The following is an 18,077-nucleotide window of genomic DNA, read 5'->3' as shown; positions in this document are numbered from 1 at the left end:
ATACCCTCACCAAACACAGAATAAACCAACCATAAAATTTAAACAGAAACATGCAGATAAAAATTGAACTGAAAACCACAAGAAACCGGGATTTGTATGCAGTGCAACTATGGAAAAACAGAAACATCTCAATACAGTGTTCTACCAAGGGAACTGCTAAATGTTGGCAGTGGATGCAACTCCAATGTTCTGGCATACGAACATGTTCTGGCATACAAGTACATAGGGATCTGTATTGGGACACTTACTTTTCAATATATTTATAAATGATCTGGAAAGAAATACGACGAGTGAGATAATCAAATTTGCAGATGACACAAAATTGTTCAGAGTAGTTAAATCACAAGCAGATTGTGATAAATTGCAGGAAGACCTTGTGAGACTGGAAAATTGGGCATCCAAATGGCAGATGAAATTTAATGTGGATAAGTGCAAGGTGATGCATATAGGGAAAAATACCGGTAACCCATGCTATAATTACACAATGTTGGGTTCCATATTAGGTGCTACATCCCAAGAAAGAGATCTAGGTGTCATAGTGGATAACACATTGAAATCGTCGGTTCAGTGTGCTGCGGCAGTCAAAAAAGCAAACAGAATGTTGGGAATTATTAGAAAGGGAATGGTGAATAAAATGGAAAATGTCATAATGTCTCTGTATCTCTCCTTGGTGAGACCGCACCTTGAATACTGTGTACAATTCTGGTTGCCGCATCTCAAAAAAGATATAATTGAGATGGAGAAGGTACAGAGAAGGGCTACCAAAATGATAAGGGGAATGGAACAACTCCCCTATGAGGAAAGACTAAAGAGGTTAGGACTTTTCAGCTTGGAGAAGAGACGACTGAGGGGGGATATGATAGAGGTGTTTAAAATCATGAGAGGACTAGAACGGGTAGATGTGAATCGGTTATTTACTCTTTCGGATAGTAGAAAGACTAGGGGGCACTCCATGAAGTTAGCATGGGGCACATTTAAAACTAATCAGAGAAAGTTCTTTTTTACTCAATGCACAATTAAACTCTGGAATTTGTTGCCAGAGGATGTGGTTAGTGCAGTTAGTATAGCTGTGTTTAAAAAAAGGATTGGTTAAGTTCTTGGAGGAGAAGTCCATTACCTGCTGTTAAGTTCACTTAGAGAATAGCCACTGCCATTAGCAGTGGTAACGTGGAATAGACTTAGTTTTTGGGTACTTGCCAGGTTCTTATGGCCTGGATTGGCCACTGTTGGGAACAGGATGCTGGGCTTGATGGACCCTTGGTCTGACCCAGTATGGCATTTTCTTATGTTCTTATAGCATCTGTATTATCTTGCCCATTTAAACCAAGGAGCACAGACACCAAATAACGTAAACTACACTAGTCGAGCTACAGATGATTTCATCACGTAATTTTAACTGCTCAAAAGGAGGAGAAGATAAATAAACTCCAGTAAAGGCTTGTGGACAAACACTGAACCTACAGCACCTGAATGTAATCCACTTTGAAGTGCTGAAAAATGTGCAAAAAGCGGAATATAAATCTAAATAAATAAATAACGCAGACTGCATTGACCACAAGGTTTATACCCTTCAAACTGTAATCTGGAAGAGGAGTATACCCTTCAAACTGTAATCTGGAAGAGGAGGAACTATCCAAAAACTACTATGTTATCTCACCCTAGCTTACTGGTACCCTGTTATAGAGTCCATCAAGCTAGGGCGAGGGAACATTGTAGAAATCTCATCTTTGTGAGACTTTCCTCATTCCAAATGACATCAAATCTTCACTTTGGTGTACTGTACTGTTCATGCGTCTCACTCTGCATCTAAAACTGGCCCCTAAGCCAGTTCCAACACCTCTCCTTGAGCTATTAGCTGGCCCTCCTATAGAGATATAAATAGATGACTACTATGAAGGCCTCTCTCTCTCATATATCCTAGACATCTCGGCAGCCTTCGACACTGTCAATCACCAAATCCTAATTTCCCAATTAGCTGAGATAGGGCTGAGTCAGAGATACCTATCTTGGTTCTCCTCATTTCTCAAAAACAGAGAGTACCTAGTAAAAATTGATAAATGCGAATCCTCGCACATTCCTCTATCTCCATCCTCTTCAATATTTATCTGTTGCCCCTCTGCCACCTACTCTCCGACCTAGGCCTTAAATTTTTTCTTATATGAAGATGATGTGCAAATCCTCATCCCTATTCAAAAATCCCTCAATGAATCCATGCAATTCTGGGAATCATGCCTTGCCTCTATCAACTCCCTACTATCTAACCTCCACCTCGCATTAAATGCTTCAAAAACAGAAATCCTCATCATAACCAATCACTCTGACCGTATATCCCTCTCTACCACCCAGGGGAGGTGAGAGTCACTCATCCTCCTCCCCCTTGGTGAGTGACCGAGGAGGAGGAGGATGAGTGACTGAGATGAATGAGCGAGGGGAAGGGGGGAGTGAGGGAAAAGAAGTGTAGACGGGTGCAGTGTCCGAAAACGGACCGAAAATTTTTTTTAATAACATTCCTTATTGCACAATCAATATAATAAAAAAAATAAATATAACCCATTCATAATAGTAAACAATTCTAATAAAAATATTTCAAAATAATTGACAAATAGAACATCCAATAATTAAAATCTCATAAACATGTTTCAAAATTTCCCATACACCAATAAAATATTTCAAAACAGCAGAAACATCAAATAAACCCCAATAATTAAAACTAATAAGGATTTAAAAAATCCCCCACTATCCATATTTGGGAACTTTTGATTTCCAGTCACCCTGAGATTTTTGTGGATTAGTAGGATACAAGAGGCACAGAAGCTGTCTCCTCACTTTTTCTCTCTCTCTCTCTCACACACATAATTACCCACAATTCCTTTTCACATACAAACACAGACCCTTCCCTCTCTGGCATACACACACACACACACACATAGATGCTTCTCACTCTCACACACACACGGATGCTTCCTTCTTTCTCCTACACACACACACACAGGTGCTTCCCTCCCTCTCACATATGCTCTAGCCTCTCACTTACGCCAGGCTTCTCTCGCTCTCATTGGCTGCTGATTGGATGGGTTACTTAAGCAGCCCAAAGCCCTCTTTTCTTTGGCAATGGGCAGATCAGCTCCATCCCTTCCCTAGGCTCAACACCTCTGGGCTCAAGTCCTCCAATTCACTTTCTTAGCTCTCAATTTACTCTCTTCTCCCTCCCCAGGCTTGAAAGTCCTCCCCTCCCCCAGCTCATCTTGTTGAACCTGTTGAGGGGAGCGTTGAGCATCAATGGGGATGAAAGAGAGAGAGAACCATTGAGGCACCCCCCTCCCCTTCTGACATGCACAGGAAAAGAAAATGGCTTCTGCTTGTAACCTGCATAGCTGAGCTCCACAGAGGCTGACACTGCTCATCTCTCTGCTGCTACTGCTGCTTCCTTCCTCCTCTTCCGGCCCGTACAGATCAACATCGCCCAATCCCTCCTCTTCTGGCCAGATTGTCCTAAAGATCCTTCTGCCTCCCTCCTCTTCTGAGTAAAGACCATTTGTTTGGCCTCCTATAGCTCCCTTATTCACACTGCCTCCGGCCATGGCCCTCCCCCGACACTCTCAGCCTTCCGATTGACTGTGCGGTGGTGGAGATGGTGTGGAACCAGGAAGGAAAAAGAAAAGAATATTTGGGGTGAGAGCCTCTTAAATTTGCTTGCTGCCTCTCCCTCCACCATGGTGCTGTGTTGACTCGGTTGCTGATGTCAATGCCACCCTCAGGTGTGCAACTGAGACTCAGGGCATTCTCTTTGCACTAGGGGCATGGGGACCCATGTGCCCAGTGCTAACGACACCGCTGGGAATGGCCCAGAACCACAAGAAATTTTTTTTTTGGGGGGGAGGGATATCAGACCATTTACATAATATGTAAGCAAGTTTCACAGACTTTATCACAAAAATACCTTAACTTTGACTTCCTAAATTATGCTTGTTTCATGGAAATTCGCCAGTTTGCGTGATCTTCTGCGTGTAGTTTTTGCTATGCACAAATCAATAATGAACTGATTTGCATGATTCTTCAGCTCATTAGCAATTTTGCACAATTTTTACAAATGCCTTCATGAACGCAAAATTATGCGCACAACAGCAAATAGCGCACATTCAAATTCACCAACGCAATTACTCATGTTATTTTCCATTTTTTTGTAAGCTATTACATGTGCAAACACAAATGCACTTTACCTCATCTGTCTTTTAGACTCATTTTGGGATGTAATATCACAGTCTCCTATCGCACAAGACTCCTTGCCATGCGATATCAAATTCTACAAAGCACTTATTTTATCTTACTATGGTTATTTCAAATGATTCTCCCGATTGTTGGCGAGAATTCCTGTCTCTTTTTCAAGCTCTGACCTAAGATTCAGAACTTCTAGACAAGGTATCAAGTTAACATCCTGTCCTAGGCAAAAATTCACTTCTTATTGGATCCAGTAATGGTTCTGTTTGGGGAAAGGGATCCATGAGTTTGAAGCTTAGCTAGCCAAAGCAAACAGAAGGCTTCCTTCACTGCCTTCTCTCCAAAGCATATCAAGCTATTTTATGCTCATGGAAGCTGTCAACCAACCCCCACGACTATTAAGACTGATTTCAAAGATCGCTCCTTAAGAATGCAGAGTGGGCCACATTTTGGACTAGAAGGCCCACTAGGAACTTTAGTAGAAATATGAGTTGCTTTCTGGTTGTTCACTGGGAGGGGCAAAGGTCTGGAATTACTGTTCAGATGCATGAACTAACGTCTGCCATTGCTTCTCTCCTAGATGCCGATATACGAAGCTGAAAAGGTTTTTCGCAAATTGGGGCTCTGAGCAAAAAAACACGCTGAAACTCTAAAATGCCAGCATTCTGCATGTTTTTTTCATACGAATCCCCGTTCACCAAAAAGGCAGTAACTTTGCTGGATCACAAATAATAAATCTTTTTCATGCAGTTAGGTAAGCGAGAAATTGTATTTCAATTAAAAATGAATAAGCTGATGTAATACGAGATTATGCAAAGCAGCTCATTAATTTTTAGAAAACCAGCATGTGAAAAAGGATTTGTGGGCCAGTTTATGCAAAAAAAAAGAACTGCGCCGTAATGAGGTATCTTTATCCTTTTTTGGGCTTTTCCATGCTAAATTTCTCACAAAAGTGCGTTATGGAGTTTATTTGCATCCATAACGAACTTTCATGGAAACAGGTTATTAATTGGGAATTAGTACATTGGCCCCCTACTGTGGCTCCGTTAATGTCAGGCTGGGTTTCTGATGCATTTGTTGTCTGTACTTGTCACCACATTTCCTCTCTGGAGAATTTACTGAGAGTTATTGTTCTTTTATTTGTAAACTGATAATTGAAATATTTTAAAACAAGATCAGAATGGTCTAATCAGAAAGGTTAGAGCAGGGAGTGCTCTTGACCAATCAGAAAATTCCATCAGTCCAATGCATTTAATAACATAAGGATTTGTCTTGTTAAGGAATCTACTGTGTTGGCCGCTAGAGGATAATGATAAAATTCTTCTAAAATGCTGCAGTGAGATGCACACGGTATGCCAACCTTACGAAATCAAAGTTCATCATCTCCAAAAGTCTACCTGTGGCAGATGTGAATTCCCTGTGAGATGCTGAAGAAAGTATAACTAGAACGCTGAGGCCAGGAAGTGCAACACCACCGGTACAGGCCGCAGGAGGCACCCGAAGATTGTCTGTTGCAGATTCAGGAATGGATTCCATGAGGCAACAACTCCAAACCAAATATTCTTATGCCAAAAATGTAACTGTATGTACGTGCAAGCAATACATAATGCTTTCCTGGAATGTGCAAACAGAATTTATGGGGGAACGGTAGTAGCACTGAGGCTCACCTTGGGGTGGCTGGTGTTGAGAGCGTCCCAGAGGCAGCAGCTTCTGACGCCTCGCTGCAGCCTGAGACCAGAGTTCCTATAAGGAGGCGGGCGTTACTTAAACCAGGAGTCCAAATGGGATACAGTCAGATGCTGAGAGGACTAGAGCTAATGGTAAGGAAATTCCAGAGCCAGTAGCTATGAGCTCACATTGCCTTCTTATCAGTCATGATTTTTTTAAATGCCTGCTTCAAGGTTTTATCAAATTTCTGGTCATGATTTTCCTGCTAATAAAGAAGAATAGAAATTGCCTTATGGTGGGGAATTAAAAGATCAAGAATGACCCAAAAATCAGGTGCACATAGGGTGGCCAACTTTCAAAAACTATTTTCAAAGACATTTTGAGACATATGTGGTGAAGATAAAGGTTGCGTCATAAAATCTCAGTGACGTGCATCAGACTGGATGAATTTTCTTTTGCATAGGTCAGGGGAAAGAGAAAACAAAGTCGATTTTAGCCCAAGTGAGGGTCTGTGCCACAAAATACAGGACAAGCAGTCACACTGATCAAAGTGAGATGGCGATCAACTGTTAGGTGCGACTAGATTTTAAAATCCCAAGCTGCTGATTTTATCTGCGTGTGAAAGAGGGATGAGAGGGGTCCTGTCACAGCTTACACAATATCAAAGATACTGTGGGCTAACCAACTGGATCCATGTCTTCAGGACAAGCTGTTCCAGTCCTGGTTTTGTAGCTCCAATTTCCCTAGTGCGGGGATGCTCAAACTGGATCTTGTCTCCTCCCAGCTACTCAGGAACTCTCTATCGAATATGCATGAGATTTATTTGCATGAACTACCTCCTATGTATGCAAATATTTATCATGCATATTTATTAGGGGTATCCTGTAAACCCGACTGGCTTGGGGGGAGAGGAGGCTCCTGAAAGAATGGAGCTGGTTGGAACCCCTATCTTCAAGAGTTGAAAAACAAATAAACTAAAATCAAGAGGTAAGTTGGCAGCAGGTGCCCTGTATGCAGCCTTCTGAAAGGAAGGTACCAGGGTATGCGCAGGAATAAGAACAGAAAAATCTGTAATCTCCAAATACAGTGAGCACCTGGATTTTACTCTTGCACTGTAATCATCCTAGTAAGCTTCTGTTTTACATCTCAAATATTATTTCCTCCAGCAAGAAAATGTACTTGTATTCCTCAGGCTAGACACATGAGCAGCGTGTATGAGACACATAAAGCCATCGCCATGGGTTGCGAGGGTACCAACAAGGTCAATTTTACTTTTGAAGAGACAGGACTAAAGCAGCGGTGGCCAACTCCGGTCCTCGAGAACCTCAAACAAGCCGGGTTTTCAGGATGTCCACCATGAATATGGATGAGATAGATTTGCCTTTTAATGCAGGCAATGCATGCAAATCTATCTCACGCATATTCATGGTGCATATCCTGAAAGCCTGACCCGTTTGTGGTCCTCGAGGACCGGAGCCAGCCACCCCTGGACTAAAGGGTATTAGCCCAAGAAAGTTTAAAAAAAAAAAAAAAAGATCTTTAAGCAGGCAGTTCCTTTGCTCTTTGAATCACAAAATCCCCCAGACATGTAGCTCCTTATACGCCACACTAAACAGAGACTCCGCATCGCCCAACGAGCCCTGAGAAATCACCCCATAAAAGACTGCGGCGGATGAGAAACGTTGGGGGCTGAAATGCACGGCGCAGACGGCTGCAGCTCTTTGAAGCTCCTGTGAAGGACGCTTGAAAATTCTGTGCGATGGTTCAGTACAGGGAGGGAACCATGCTCTGTGCAGATAATCAGGGGCAGGTTGAGCCCGGCCTGCTTTGTGCCCCAGCTTATGTTCTCCCCAGTTTTAGTAGATCGGATTTTCGTGATTTGGGATTGTGATCCTATATTATAATCCGCCGGCAGCAAAAGCCCCAAATCAGAGGTGAGATTTTGGATGGTGACCTGGCAACTCCAATATTAATGATGTACAAGGCCACTGAAATATTGAGACATGATCAAGAAAGTCAGGAAAGAAGACTATTCCCAGGGCCCAGTTGTAGCACTATATACAGACTCTCTCCTGATGAATATTCTGCTTGCAAGCGGCTGCCAGTAGAGCCTTAATCTTCTGACTAAGAGCAGGACTTGAAGCCTTTTTTCTTCATTCCTCTGTAAGCCAAAAATGAATTAATACTCTTCTAAGCTGATCCTTTTTTTTTTTTTTTGTCCCTGAAGATTGATAGTTTTTCCGAGAGTCATCAGTCTTGAGATTAGGCCAGCATCACAAAGCTGAGGCAAAGCATTCACGCACAGGATAATGCTGGCCAGCGTGGCCTGGCACAGGAAAGCATGTGTCTGTCTCATCTTGGATCAACCGAGAAAATGCATTGTTCAAATGGGGTAAAAAATAAAATAAAATGTCCCCCTCACCCCCAAAAAAAGGAAGCCAGTTCAGAAGGCCCACATGAAAAGCGTGAGCACCTCGTGTGCCTTCACTGTCGATATTCTTTGGGCTTGGGGCTGTGGTAGGTTCGAGATCGCCTTCCCAATTTTTTCTTGTCTTATCTCTGCTTGGCTCTCCAGTCAGAGCAGCCCACCCTGCCTGTGCAGGTCGGCATCTGAAAATGCTGCGAAAAGGCCGGTGAAACCCTGGTGAGCAGGGAAGTTTCTCGTGTGGCTATGAAATAGCCAATTACATAGACACAAAAATAAAATGTTTTGTTTTCACATAGATATATTTTTTAAAAAACCCCACAAAAACAGTCTTTGAATTCATTTAACTTCTGTTTCTATGAATGTCTGTCCACCTTGTAACCCTCCTGATATTTATGAATGTTTTACCTGTAAACCATTATGAACTAGTGATTCTCGCATGGAATGACCATTTAAATAAATAACTACATTTGGATTTAGGGTCTAGCTATTTCTGAATTTTTTTTTTCTCTGCAAGAGCAGATAAGAGAAAAATTATTCTGAAGAGCTGGATTTCTGCTTTGCACATTTCCTCCGTCCTGCGTTTCCCCCTTCTTGCACCATATACTGCAGGTGGAACAGACTTCCTGAGGTGGTGCGTCGTGTCTCCCCTGTCGGGCCATATTCAGGTCCTTTTCAGGAGTTTAACCTCTTCACTATCTAATCCAAATATCATTTATTTGTTTTTAGCTTTCCTTAAAAATGCCCAAAGCACTTAAAAGCAGTAAACTGAAGTTACAAACACAGAATATAATTAACATATAAATCAAGATAAAAGCTTAAATTAAATAGATAAGAATTCAAATGCATGTAAGATGTAATGAAAGAACATCAGACATAAAAACAGTAGCAAACTACTAGAGTTCATAAAACCAGGACACTTTTTTTTCCCCAAGCCTCCTATTTGTTTTGTCTGTGTGTCATGACGACATTGTAAGCAATACAAAGCAAGAACTGTCTCCTATGTCCATCTGTACAGGGCTATGGGTGTCTACTAGTGCTACAGAAATAATAAGTAATAGCAGTAATCTGAATAATTGCCAAGCTGAGCAGTCTCTGTGATGCTCTGAGCCCAGGACTGGCACAGACTCTCCCTGATCACATGGAGTTTGCTGGTAACCCTAGTGCAGCTGCTCTGTTCATCATGTAAAATCACCTTTTCCCGCCCTCTTTCAGGGTGAAGTGTAACTAGAATGCAAAGCTCAGGCCGTGTTAACAGGATTTGCTGGAGTGATGCAGGTAATCAGCTGCCATGAGCACACACAGTGGTTGTCCTATTGTCTTGTGACATCCAGCACAGCAAGAACACAACCTGAGTTCAGTGTTATACCCAGTTCCATCCACCAGTTCAGAGGAAGGAGTGCCACAAACAGGTCTGGCTTTCAGGATTTCCACCATGAATATGCATGAGATATTTGCATGCACTGCCTCCATCGTATGCAAGCATGTCTCATGCATATTCATGGTGGGTATCCTGAAAGCCAGACCTGTCTGTGGCACTCCAGGAGCGGAGTTGCCTACCCCTGCACTAGGTTAAGAGAATAAATCTTAGGCTGTCAGTGACAGTACAATCATGCATAAAACAAATTAATGGTCTTGTTTTTATACAGTGATTTGTGTCACATGAGGGATGTGTTAAGCTGCACTATCCCTTACTCATAATAGGATGCAAGTTCATCAGAAGGAGGAAGACAGCCCTTCCATATGGTATGGAGAGTAGGGTGTGGAAGGAGGGCACAGGGAATGCATTTTCTGTTAACTAGGAACAGAAGAAGTGTTTACTGGTGCTACAGTCTAGCTCTTTCTCCTCCTTTTCTTTTTATACTGCCCAGAACTACCAACTGGCTCCGATAGAAGTGACTTAGTTGTCCTGAGCATGGTGAAATAAAGTAACCGTGGGCCTACTAGCCAATTTCTCAGCCCCTGCGTAACAGGAACCGCATTTTCTTCAATTAAAAGAAACTGCTTGTCTCTCTTCTTATTCTACGACAGGGGTGGCCAACTCTGTCCTCAAGAGCCAAAAGCAGGACGGGTTTTCATAGAGTTGCCTGCATGCACTACATCCACTTTATGCAAGCTCTAGCTCATGAAAGTTCATTGTGGGTATCCTGAAAACCCGGCCTGTTTGCGCCTCCTGAGGACCGGAGTTGGCCACCCCCTGTTCTCCAAGCTCTCTTCCAATTCACAGCAGACTTGAGATTTGCCACAGGGGGAGGCGCTAATGCTTTTAGGCTACCAGTAGCTGCAGAAATACACAATCCCAGTGCTCAAAAACTTCAAATTGATCTGGCTTTCAGGGAAGCCGATGAAAGCAGTTCTTGAAACAGGCTTATGAATATTCATTGTGGATATCCTGAAACTCAGGCTTGTTTGGAGCCCTGAAAGTCCAGAGCTGAGAAATCCGCATGCCCGTGCGCATGAAGATAGGCGATGCTACATAGCTGAAATCTGCTCTTCTGCCATGGGTGAGATGAAGGGGGGCATTTTCAAAATGATTTATCTGCAGGAATCCCGGTTTTCCATGTGTAAATGGCCTTTTGAAAATTGCCCGGAGGACTGTGTACGTACAGTAAGAGCACACTTTCAACTCAGGGTGGGTGGGTTGGGCAGGGTTTCATTGGTTTGCCTGATGAATTGATGATTAATATATAAATATTGATACTGATTACATTGATTGAATAATAGTGAATTGAATAATAGTGATGAGTTGGTGATTAAAACAATGATTATGAATATATGAATGATAATTAATGATGGTGACAAATGACCGCTCCTCTTCTCCCCCCCCCCCCCACTAATCTTGATAAATCTCAGGGTGAGCAGGGATTCAAAAGTTCCCAGGTCTGGTAACGTATACTGAATAAACTGCCACGGTCCCGGCCCTGTTAGTGTGCAGACAGACGTTCCTTGGGGTAAAATCAGGGACGGTAACTTTCAAAGTGGCGTGCAGGCGCACATGCGCGCATTCGTCAGCCTGGGCCCAGGGATGTGGCGATTTTATAACATGCATGCGTGTATCTGCGCGTGTTGTAAAATAGCCTAGACGCGAGCACACGCGCGCTCAATTTCAAGTGGGCACGCGCCTGTGCATGCAAATCCCACTTCTGCCACCTAAGTGGGGGGCTTTTACAAGGGACGTGCACTGATGCCATTGCCACCAAAACAGTTCGTGCCCAGTTAAGGGACAGATCTTCCAAATCCTCTAGTTTAATAGTTCTCTTTTCCCCCTGCTAGCCCCGACCTTTAAAGTCCCGCTGATCTGCCTAGATTTTTCGGCAGGGAACCCCGGCACACGTCAGTGCGCGCAAGTATTTACGAGCAAATTTCAGGTTAAAATCCCAGAACACCCATGCCCCGCGTATCCAGGCGACTTTTAAAATCCACTCAGCGCATGCTGGCCGGACATATTCGTGCATCCCCTTGATTGGTGCGCGCATCGGGCATTTAAAAATTCACCTGATAGGGCGTCCGTTCTGGACCCCGAACACCCCCCAAGCAGCGCCTGTTGCCAGCGCCGGTTGTAAATCAGCTTAGAGAATTGTGGCTGAAGGTCTGTGCGCAGAGAGCACCCGCGGACTTTAGCCTATGCGGGCTGTGTGAAAATCAGCCTCAAAATGTTCAGCCTCTGTCCCATTGTATTCTGGGGTGTGTAGTCCAGATTTCCATAGCAGAGCTCAGGGCAATCCATGCACTGGGAATGCAGAACCGGGATCAAAGCTATAAGGGACACTCTCCCTACCCTGGCATAATAATGGCAGAACCAGGATCAAAGCTATAAGGAACACTCTCCCTACCCTGGCATAATAATTCTGATTTAAAAAAAAAAATATGTAAAACAACTCCCCAGGAAACTTAAAGCCCATGTTAACCTGTCGCTGCTAAGTTTAGCATTCTGTCTGGGATTATTAGACAGCTCCATGCTATTCCTACTACTATAGCATTTGCTATACCGCTTGAAGGAAACACAATAGTAAAACATGCATGACTGGGATAACTCAAAAACAAAGTACAATACAACGTAACATATAACAGGAAAAACAAAACACCACAAATGTAACTAAAATTCCAGAATATCCTAACCTCAAAACATGAGGACCCTATTGCATAGGTGAACTAGTAGACCTGCTTCATTTAGGGCCCGGAGAATTACAGGTTTTAAGGCACAACAGGGCTTTGATTCTGCAGGTCTGATAATAACCAATGCCATAGCTTCTGCCTCATCTGCTGCTGCAGAAGACAGACCTGGCTACATACATCTAATTATACAGGAGCAGGGAAGGTTTGCTAAATCTGTACTTCTGCTTGCTTAGATTAAAGGGAAACTTTATACTTCATGCAATAGTATTCAATAGTCACTCTGACAGTCATGTCAAACCAAAATATTCATAAGGCGACCATGTAACTTCATATTACAAGGCACAGGGTGAGTCTGCCCTGGTTTTATTCCTATAGCAGCGGTGGTCAACTCCGGTCCTCAAGAGCCACAATAAGGTCTGGTTTTCAGGATATCCACAATGAATATCCATGAGATAGTCTTCCATGCATATTCATTGTGGACATCCTGAAACTCAGGCTTATTTGTAGTTCTTGTAGACTGGAGTTGGCCATCCCTGTCCTGTGGCCTCCAGAAGTGGTGTACTGGTTATCACAATGGGCTAGGAACTAGGATTCAAATCCCACTTCCCCTACTAATATTTCATGTGACTTTGGGCAAGCTACAATGTGTGATAAAGTGGCTTACCCAAAGTCACATGAAGCGTTAATGGGAAAACTGCAATTTGAACCCTAGTTTCCCTGGTCGTTAGCTCATTACAATAACCACTAGGCCACGTCTAGAGAGCGTGGGAGCAACATGGAGCTAGCTGGTCACTTTATGAATATTTTGGTTTGTCATGGTTGTCAGAGTAACTGGTGAATATATGTTGCTCCATGTAGAGTAATATTTCTTTATAATCTTTGCAAACAGAAGTAACAATTTGCCCCACCTTTCTTGTTCCCTTTCTTGTTCCTGTGCACTAGATTTTGGGTCAGGGAATTATTTTGTCTGAATTACTAATAATGCTGTAAATTGCCTTGAGAATAATTTGGAAAGGTGGGCTAAAAGGTAAATCATTATTCTTTTCAAGAAAAGGAGGCCCATATGCCAATAGATATATTGGGACATAAACCAGAACTGACCCAACCTGTTCCTTACGTAGTGGTGCTATCTGGTTGCATTAAACTTGCATACGATGACTGCCTCATACAGACTCTTCAGGTTCTGGCTGCTCATAGCTGCAGTGCATTTCCAGTGGACCGAGAAGACTAGCCGTTGTAATATCAGTGGGATAATTCATTACCTCAGACTGAAAACTATAAACTTCTGAACATCTCCAAAAGTGACCAATGAGAAGATGTGCAGCATTTGCCAAATGTAAATTTGCGAAGCCACCAAGATGAACACATGTATTCATTGTGGCACTCCTGAAACACAGGCCCACCCAAGGATTATATTAAAGAGCATGAGCTAGCTAATCAATCATAAGCAAGCGGCTGAAGATCTGATTAAGTCAGTTGACAGTGCGGCGATTTGATAAACCTTGGTGGCCATCATTTTCTCAATGGAGTTCCCGTGTGATCAGACAAAGCACAGCAAGCTCTTGGAGTACGGGAAGTTGGCCAGAAGATCACAGCAGGGTTTTGGGTTTTTGATAGCTGGCACATGACTGCATCTTTATTGGTCAGAAAAGTGCTGCATGTTGGAGGGTTTTTTTTGCCTGTTTGATGAAGGATTGCAGGGAACTCCATGACTGCTGAGTGTGTTGTAGCTACGTGGTGCAAGCCAGCTGTTGTACTCTCATCAACAGCAAAATGATCTTGTGATAGCACAGTTGACAGGTTAAACTGAGACCTTGTAAATATGTTTAGGTTGAAATCTTGAATGCAATGCCCTTGAATTGAAAAGCATATGAATGACATATTTTGTACAGTAACACAGTTCCCTTACCATTCCTGTTACAGAGTGCATGGACTGGACCAGGACAGACAATTTCTGCAAGAAACATGAGAAAACTTAGAATATGTAGCTTTGGTGTTAGAGAAATGTCGAAGTTTATTCTGATGTATAGATTATTATACCTTTCTGTTTTCAAAAATGATTGTAGCTCCATTACAAGGTGCTCTGAGGTTATCCCAATTGGAAGCATTTTCAAAATTGGTGTTCGGAATCCATTGTTTGTATAAAGCACCGGCAACATCTGCAAGGAAGACGGCATATCCATGAAATAGAGACTGTTTACAGGACGTTTCTAAACATATTAGGCTTGTTAAAATGTATAAAGAGTTTGGCCTTTGTTTCAGAGCTAAGGACACCACATCCCATTGTAGTTCCAGCACCAGGGCTGTGAAGGTGGTGATGTTGCCTAGAAACGACAGTTCATGCCCCCATAATTCTGCTTCCCCCACCCCTTTCCAAGCGCCTGGGTCCATAATCAGGCCCAACTGAGGGCAGAGCTCTGGTTAGGAAGTAAAACTGATGTCCTAGCGAAGTGATGGCGAACTCCAGTCCTCGAGGGCCACAAACAGGGTCGGATTTTCGGGATAACCACAATGAATAGGCATGAGGTAGATTTGCATACAACAGCGGCCATGCATGCAAATCTCTCTCATGCATATTCATTGTGGATATCCTGAAAACCCGGCCTGTTTGTGGCCCTCGAGGACCGGAGTTCTCCATCACTGTTCTAGCGGTCTAAAAAATTATGGACCAAAATAATTTTTTAATAAAGAGACTGTAAGCGATGGGTCCAACAATCACAATTAATTGTTGCCATCCAAAAACCCCACCCATAAATCTGGCTATTTCACAGTGGAGAGAGGTTTATCATATCACAATAATAAGAACCTGGGAGACTGGTGAAAAAAAAAAAAAGCAAAGTTCCCGGCCTCTATTGCAATGCTTTAATAGGAATTCAGTATTATATTATAACGCTCCACACCACAAGAGCGTGTCTCAATAGAGCTTTTCTTCCCTGTTAAGGTTCACTGTCAGCAGGCAGCTGAGGTGAGTGGCCAGTGGCAGTGCCGAGATATTAACCCTTGTGTTCCAGAAGTAGAATCATCTAGAAGGCTCCAGACCTACAGAATCTGAGCCTGCCTGGAAACAGACCCCTTTTTGCATACTTCTTCATGAGAACCTCTATAAACTACAAACTGGGCTTTTAGGTTATACTATACTGTGATGATAACTTTCCCCTGCTTGGAGCATTAACGGGGAAAATAAGGACAGCCTGTGTGTTCAGATTTTTTTCACTCACAAAGTGACCACCAGGCTGGCAGTATGAATACAACGTACACCATAGCGTTCTGCCCAGGACACGATTTCTTTCTAACAAGAAGGTCAGTGCAGCTGGTGAGTCGGAGTTTCAAGCTTTTAAGTCGCCTTCAGTGATGTGACGTGAGGTACATGACTAATTCTAACTTAGGCCTGACAGACTTGCGGCAACGCTGAACATAAGCTACAGACCAGTGTCCCTTATTTCCAGTGCTTGGGTATTGTACATCACAGTACTGGTGGGCGAGTCTGAAGTGCAGAGGCCTGCTTGATATTCTAAATACATCCCAATTATGCATGCGACAAACCTGCAGGTGCCCAGAGGGAATTCTGGGCATGCTTCTCAGCTGAACAATGTAAAGCAGACCGTACCGTAGTCACGGACTCCATGGCTCCCATCATGACGGGGCTGACTTCAAGGACATGGCTGTTGCAGGATAGCATCAGGTAGCCCTTGTCAGCTCCAGTAATGTGATACTTATCTTGCCATTCATATTTTTTAAATTGAATTTTATGCCAGTGTGCTTCTGGGCTGAAACTTGATCCATGACTGGAACTCTTTTGTTACTCTCATCCCCCGCAAAGCTCCTTCAGAGACGAGAGGCACCATCCATATGAAATGTCTTGGCAGTCTGCTCAGCTAAACAGACGCCTAGCTCAGAGCAATGCGTGTGCAATGTCAGATTTACCAGGGTTTCATTTTCAGTGTAAGAGTAAGTGCAGCCTTCATCCCCACTCATTCTGTGCCATGTCTCATTTGCCTCATAAATACAGCCCCAGGGCCCGATAAACAGTAAATTGCTAATCAGACTAGTGGAATTCTCTGCAAGCATTTCCTTCCTGTTCGTCCCTATTAAGGAAATGCAATGCCACAGAGAGTCATAAATTCGTATGTATCTCTTGATTTTTATTTAAATTATGACAAAGAGGGAGCATAATGCCGAGCGGTTCCAGTGTGCAGTGGCACTCTCTGAATGCTAAGTGCGGACACACACATACACAAGAGACCATCCTAGGGACAGGAGCTGAGGAAGGCAGGCCCAAATCACACACTGCGGCAGCAAATATTTAAATCCCAACGCAGGCTGCCTCTCTCTCCCCTCCGTCCTGCTATCACTTTAATCTCACGAACCAGCTATTCTGTGGCCCCTTTTCCACCTCGCTCCCAAAAAAGGAAAACTCGATTTTGCAACCCTTCCCCTGGTGGAGAGCGGAGGATTTTCATTACTTACCGATGAGCAGCAAGAAGGCAAGACCCGCTCCGGGCTTCATTTTACACTGCAGCCAGAGCGGATCCCCTTGAATTCCTGCAGAGCCTCAGACCAAACTTTGGACTTTCTTAAGTCCTCAGCTGTCACCTGACCAGACAGATAAACAAGAATGCAGCCGGGAGACGAGTAAAAAATTAAGATCTGACCACCAGTTGTTCACTTCAATCAAGGAGCTATTGTAATTTTCTCCAGATATTGTCTGTTTCCCTTTTTTTTTTTTTTTTTAATATATAAATGATATTTTAATTTACTTCCATTTATTACATGCCAAAGAAATAATTGCTCGTGGCAAGTAGCAACAATATTTAAAATGCATAAGCAAAACATAATAAAATTAAACTCATTCAAAAACTGAGGCCCTTTGGTTCTCATGGAAAGTTCGGCCTAGTATTGAGTATTGAGGGGATCAATACTGAGTTTTCTGACCAGATTCGGAACTTAGGGTTTTATTTTGACCCACTATTGATTTATAGAAAGCAAATTAACTCTAGTCTTATCATCTGAGTATTTTAAACTAAAACAACTCAGACATCTCAGGCCTCTAATTGAGGAGTCTGACTTTTGTGCCATTGTCCAAGCTTTTATTTTAACAACCTTGGACTATGGAAACTGTTAATTTGGGGATTTCAAAAAATAGGATGCAAGCATTACAGTGCTTACAAAATTCAGCTGCTAAGATGAATGCCTCACGGTAAGAACATGTACCTCCATTGTTACATCAGCTTCACGGGTTACGACAGGTAGAGAGGGTTAAATTTAAGATCTTATCCCTTATGTTTAAATCAGTTCATGGAGTTGCCCCATCATTTGTAACTGATCTTTTTAAAGATTATGTCCCTAACAGAATGTTGTATTCAACCAATAGGAAATATCTCGAGATGCTATCAGCTAAGGCCATACATTTCCAAGATATAAGGCAACGGATACTATCCATTGGGATGTTGTGCTTGGAACAGTATAACAGATTTCAAACTGTTTTGAAAGACAGTAAAAACTGCATTTTTGTAAGATTGCGTCCTTTAGTAATTTTAATGTTTGCTGATTTATGATGCGCTTATGTTTATGTTACTCATTGTTTTATGTTCACTTTGTAATCTACCTAGCATGACATAGGTTAGTATAGGTGGAATAGAAATATTTTAAA

The 18,077-nt window shown here is 42.8% G+C and overlaps 1 protein-coding gene across 1 annotated transcript in view; it reads right to left on the bottom strand.

Moving 5' to 3' along the window:
* Positions 1 to 16,990, bottom strand: part of AMN (amnion associated transmembrane protein) — an 80,842-nt gene extending 63,852 nt beyond the window's left edge. The window contains exons 1-3 of the mRNA XM_029597995.1: positions 16,895 to 16,990; positions 14,468 to 14,586; positions 14,337 to 14,381 (exon numbers count right to left, since the gene is read on the bottom strand). Coding sequence (XP_029453855.1) covers positions 14,337 to 14,381; positions 14,468 to 14,586; positions 16,895 to 16,934 — 204 coding nt within the window. The 5' untranslated portion in view covers positions 16,935 to 16,990. The remainder of the gene's footprint in view (positions 1 to 14,336; positions 14,382 to 14,467; positions 14,587 to 16,894) is intronic.
* Positions 16,991 to 18,077: the final 1,087 nt, after the last annotated feature.

This window comes from Rhinatrema bivittatum, chromosome 4 (genome assembly GCF_901001135.1).
Source record: "Rhinatrema bivittatum chromosome 4, aRhiBiv1.1, whole genome shotgun sequence".
NCBI classification, from domain to species: domain Eukaryota; kingdom Metazoa; phylum Chordata; class Amphibia; order Gymnophiona; family Rhinatrematidae; genus Rhinatrema; species Rhinatrema bivittatum.
Note: the sequence above shows the minus strand (reverse complement) of the source record. Positions and strands in the feature narration are given on the sequence as shown.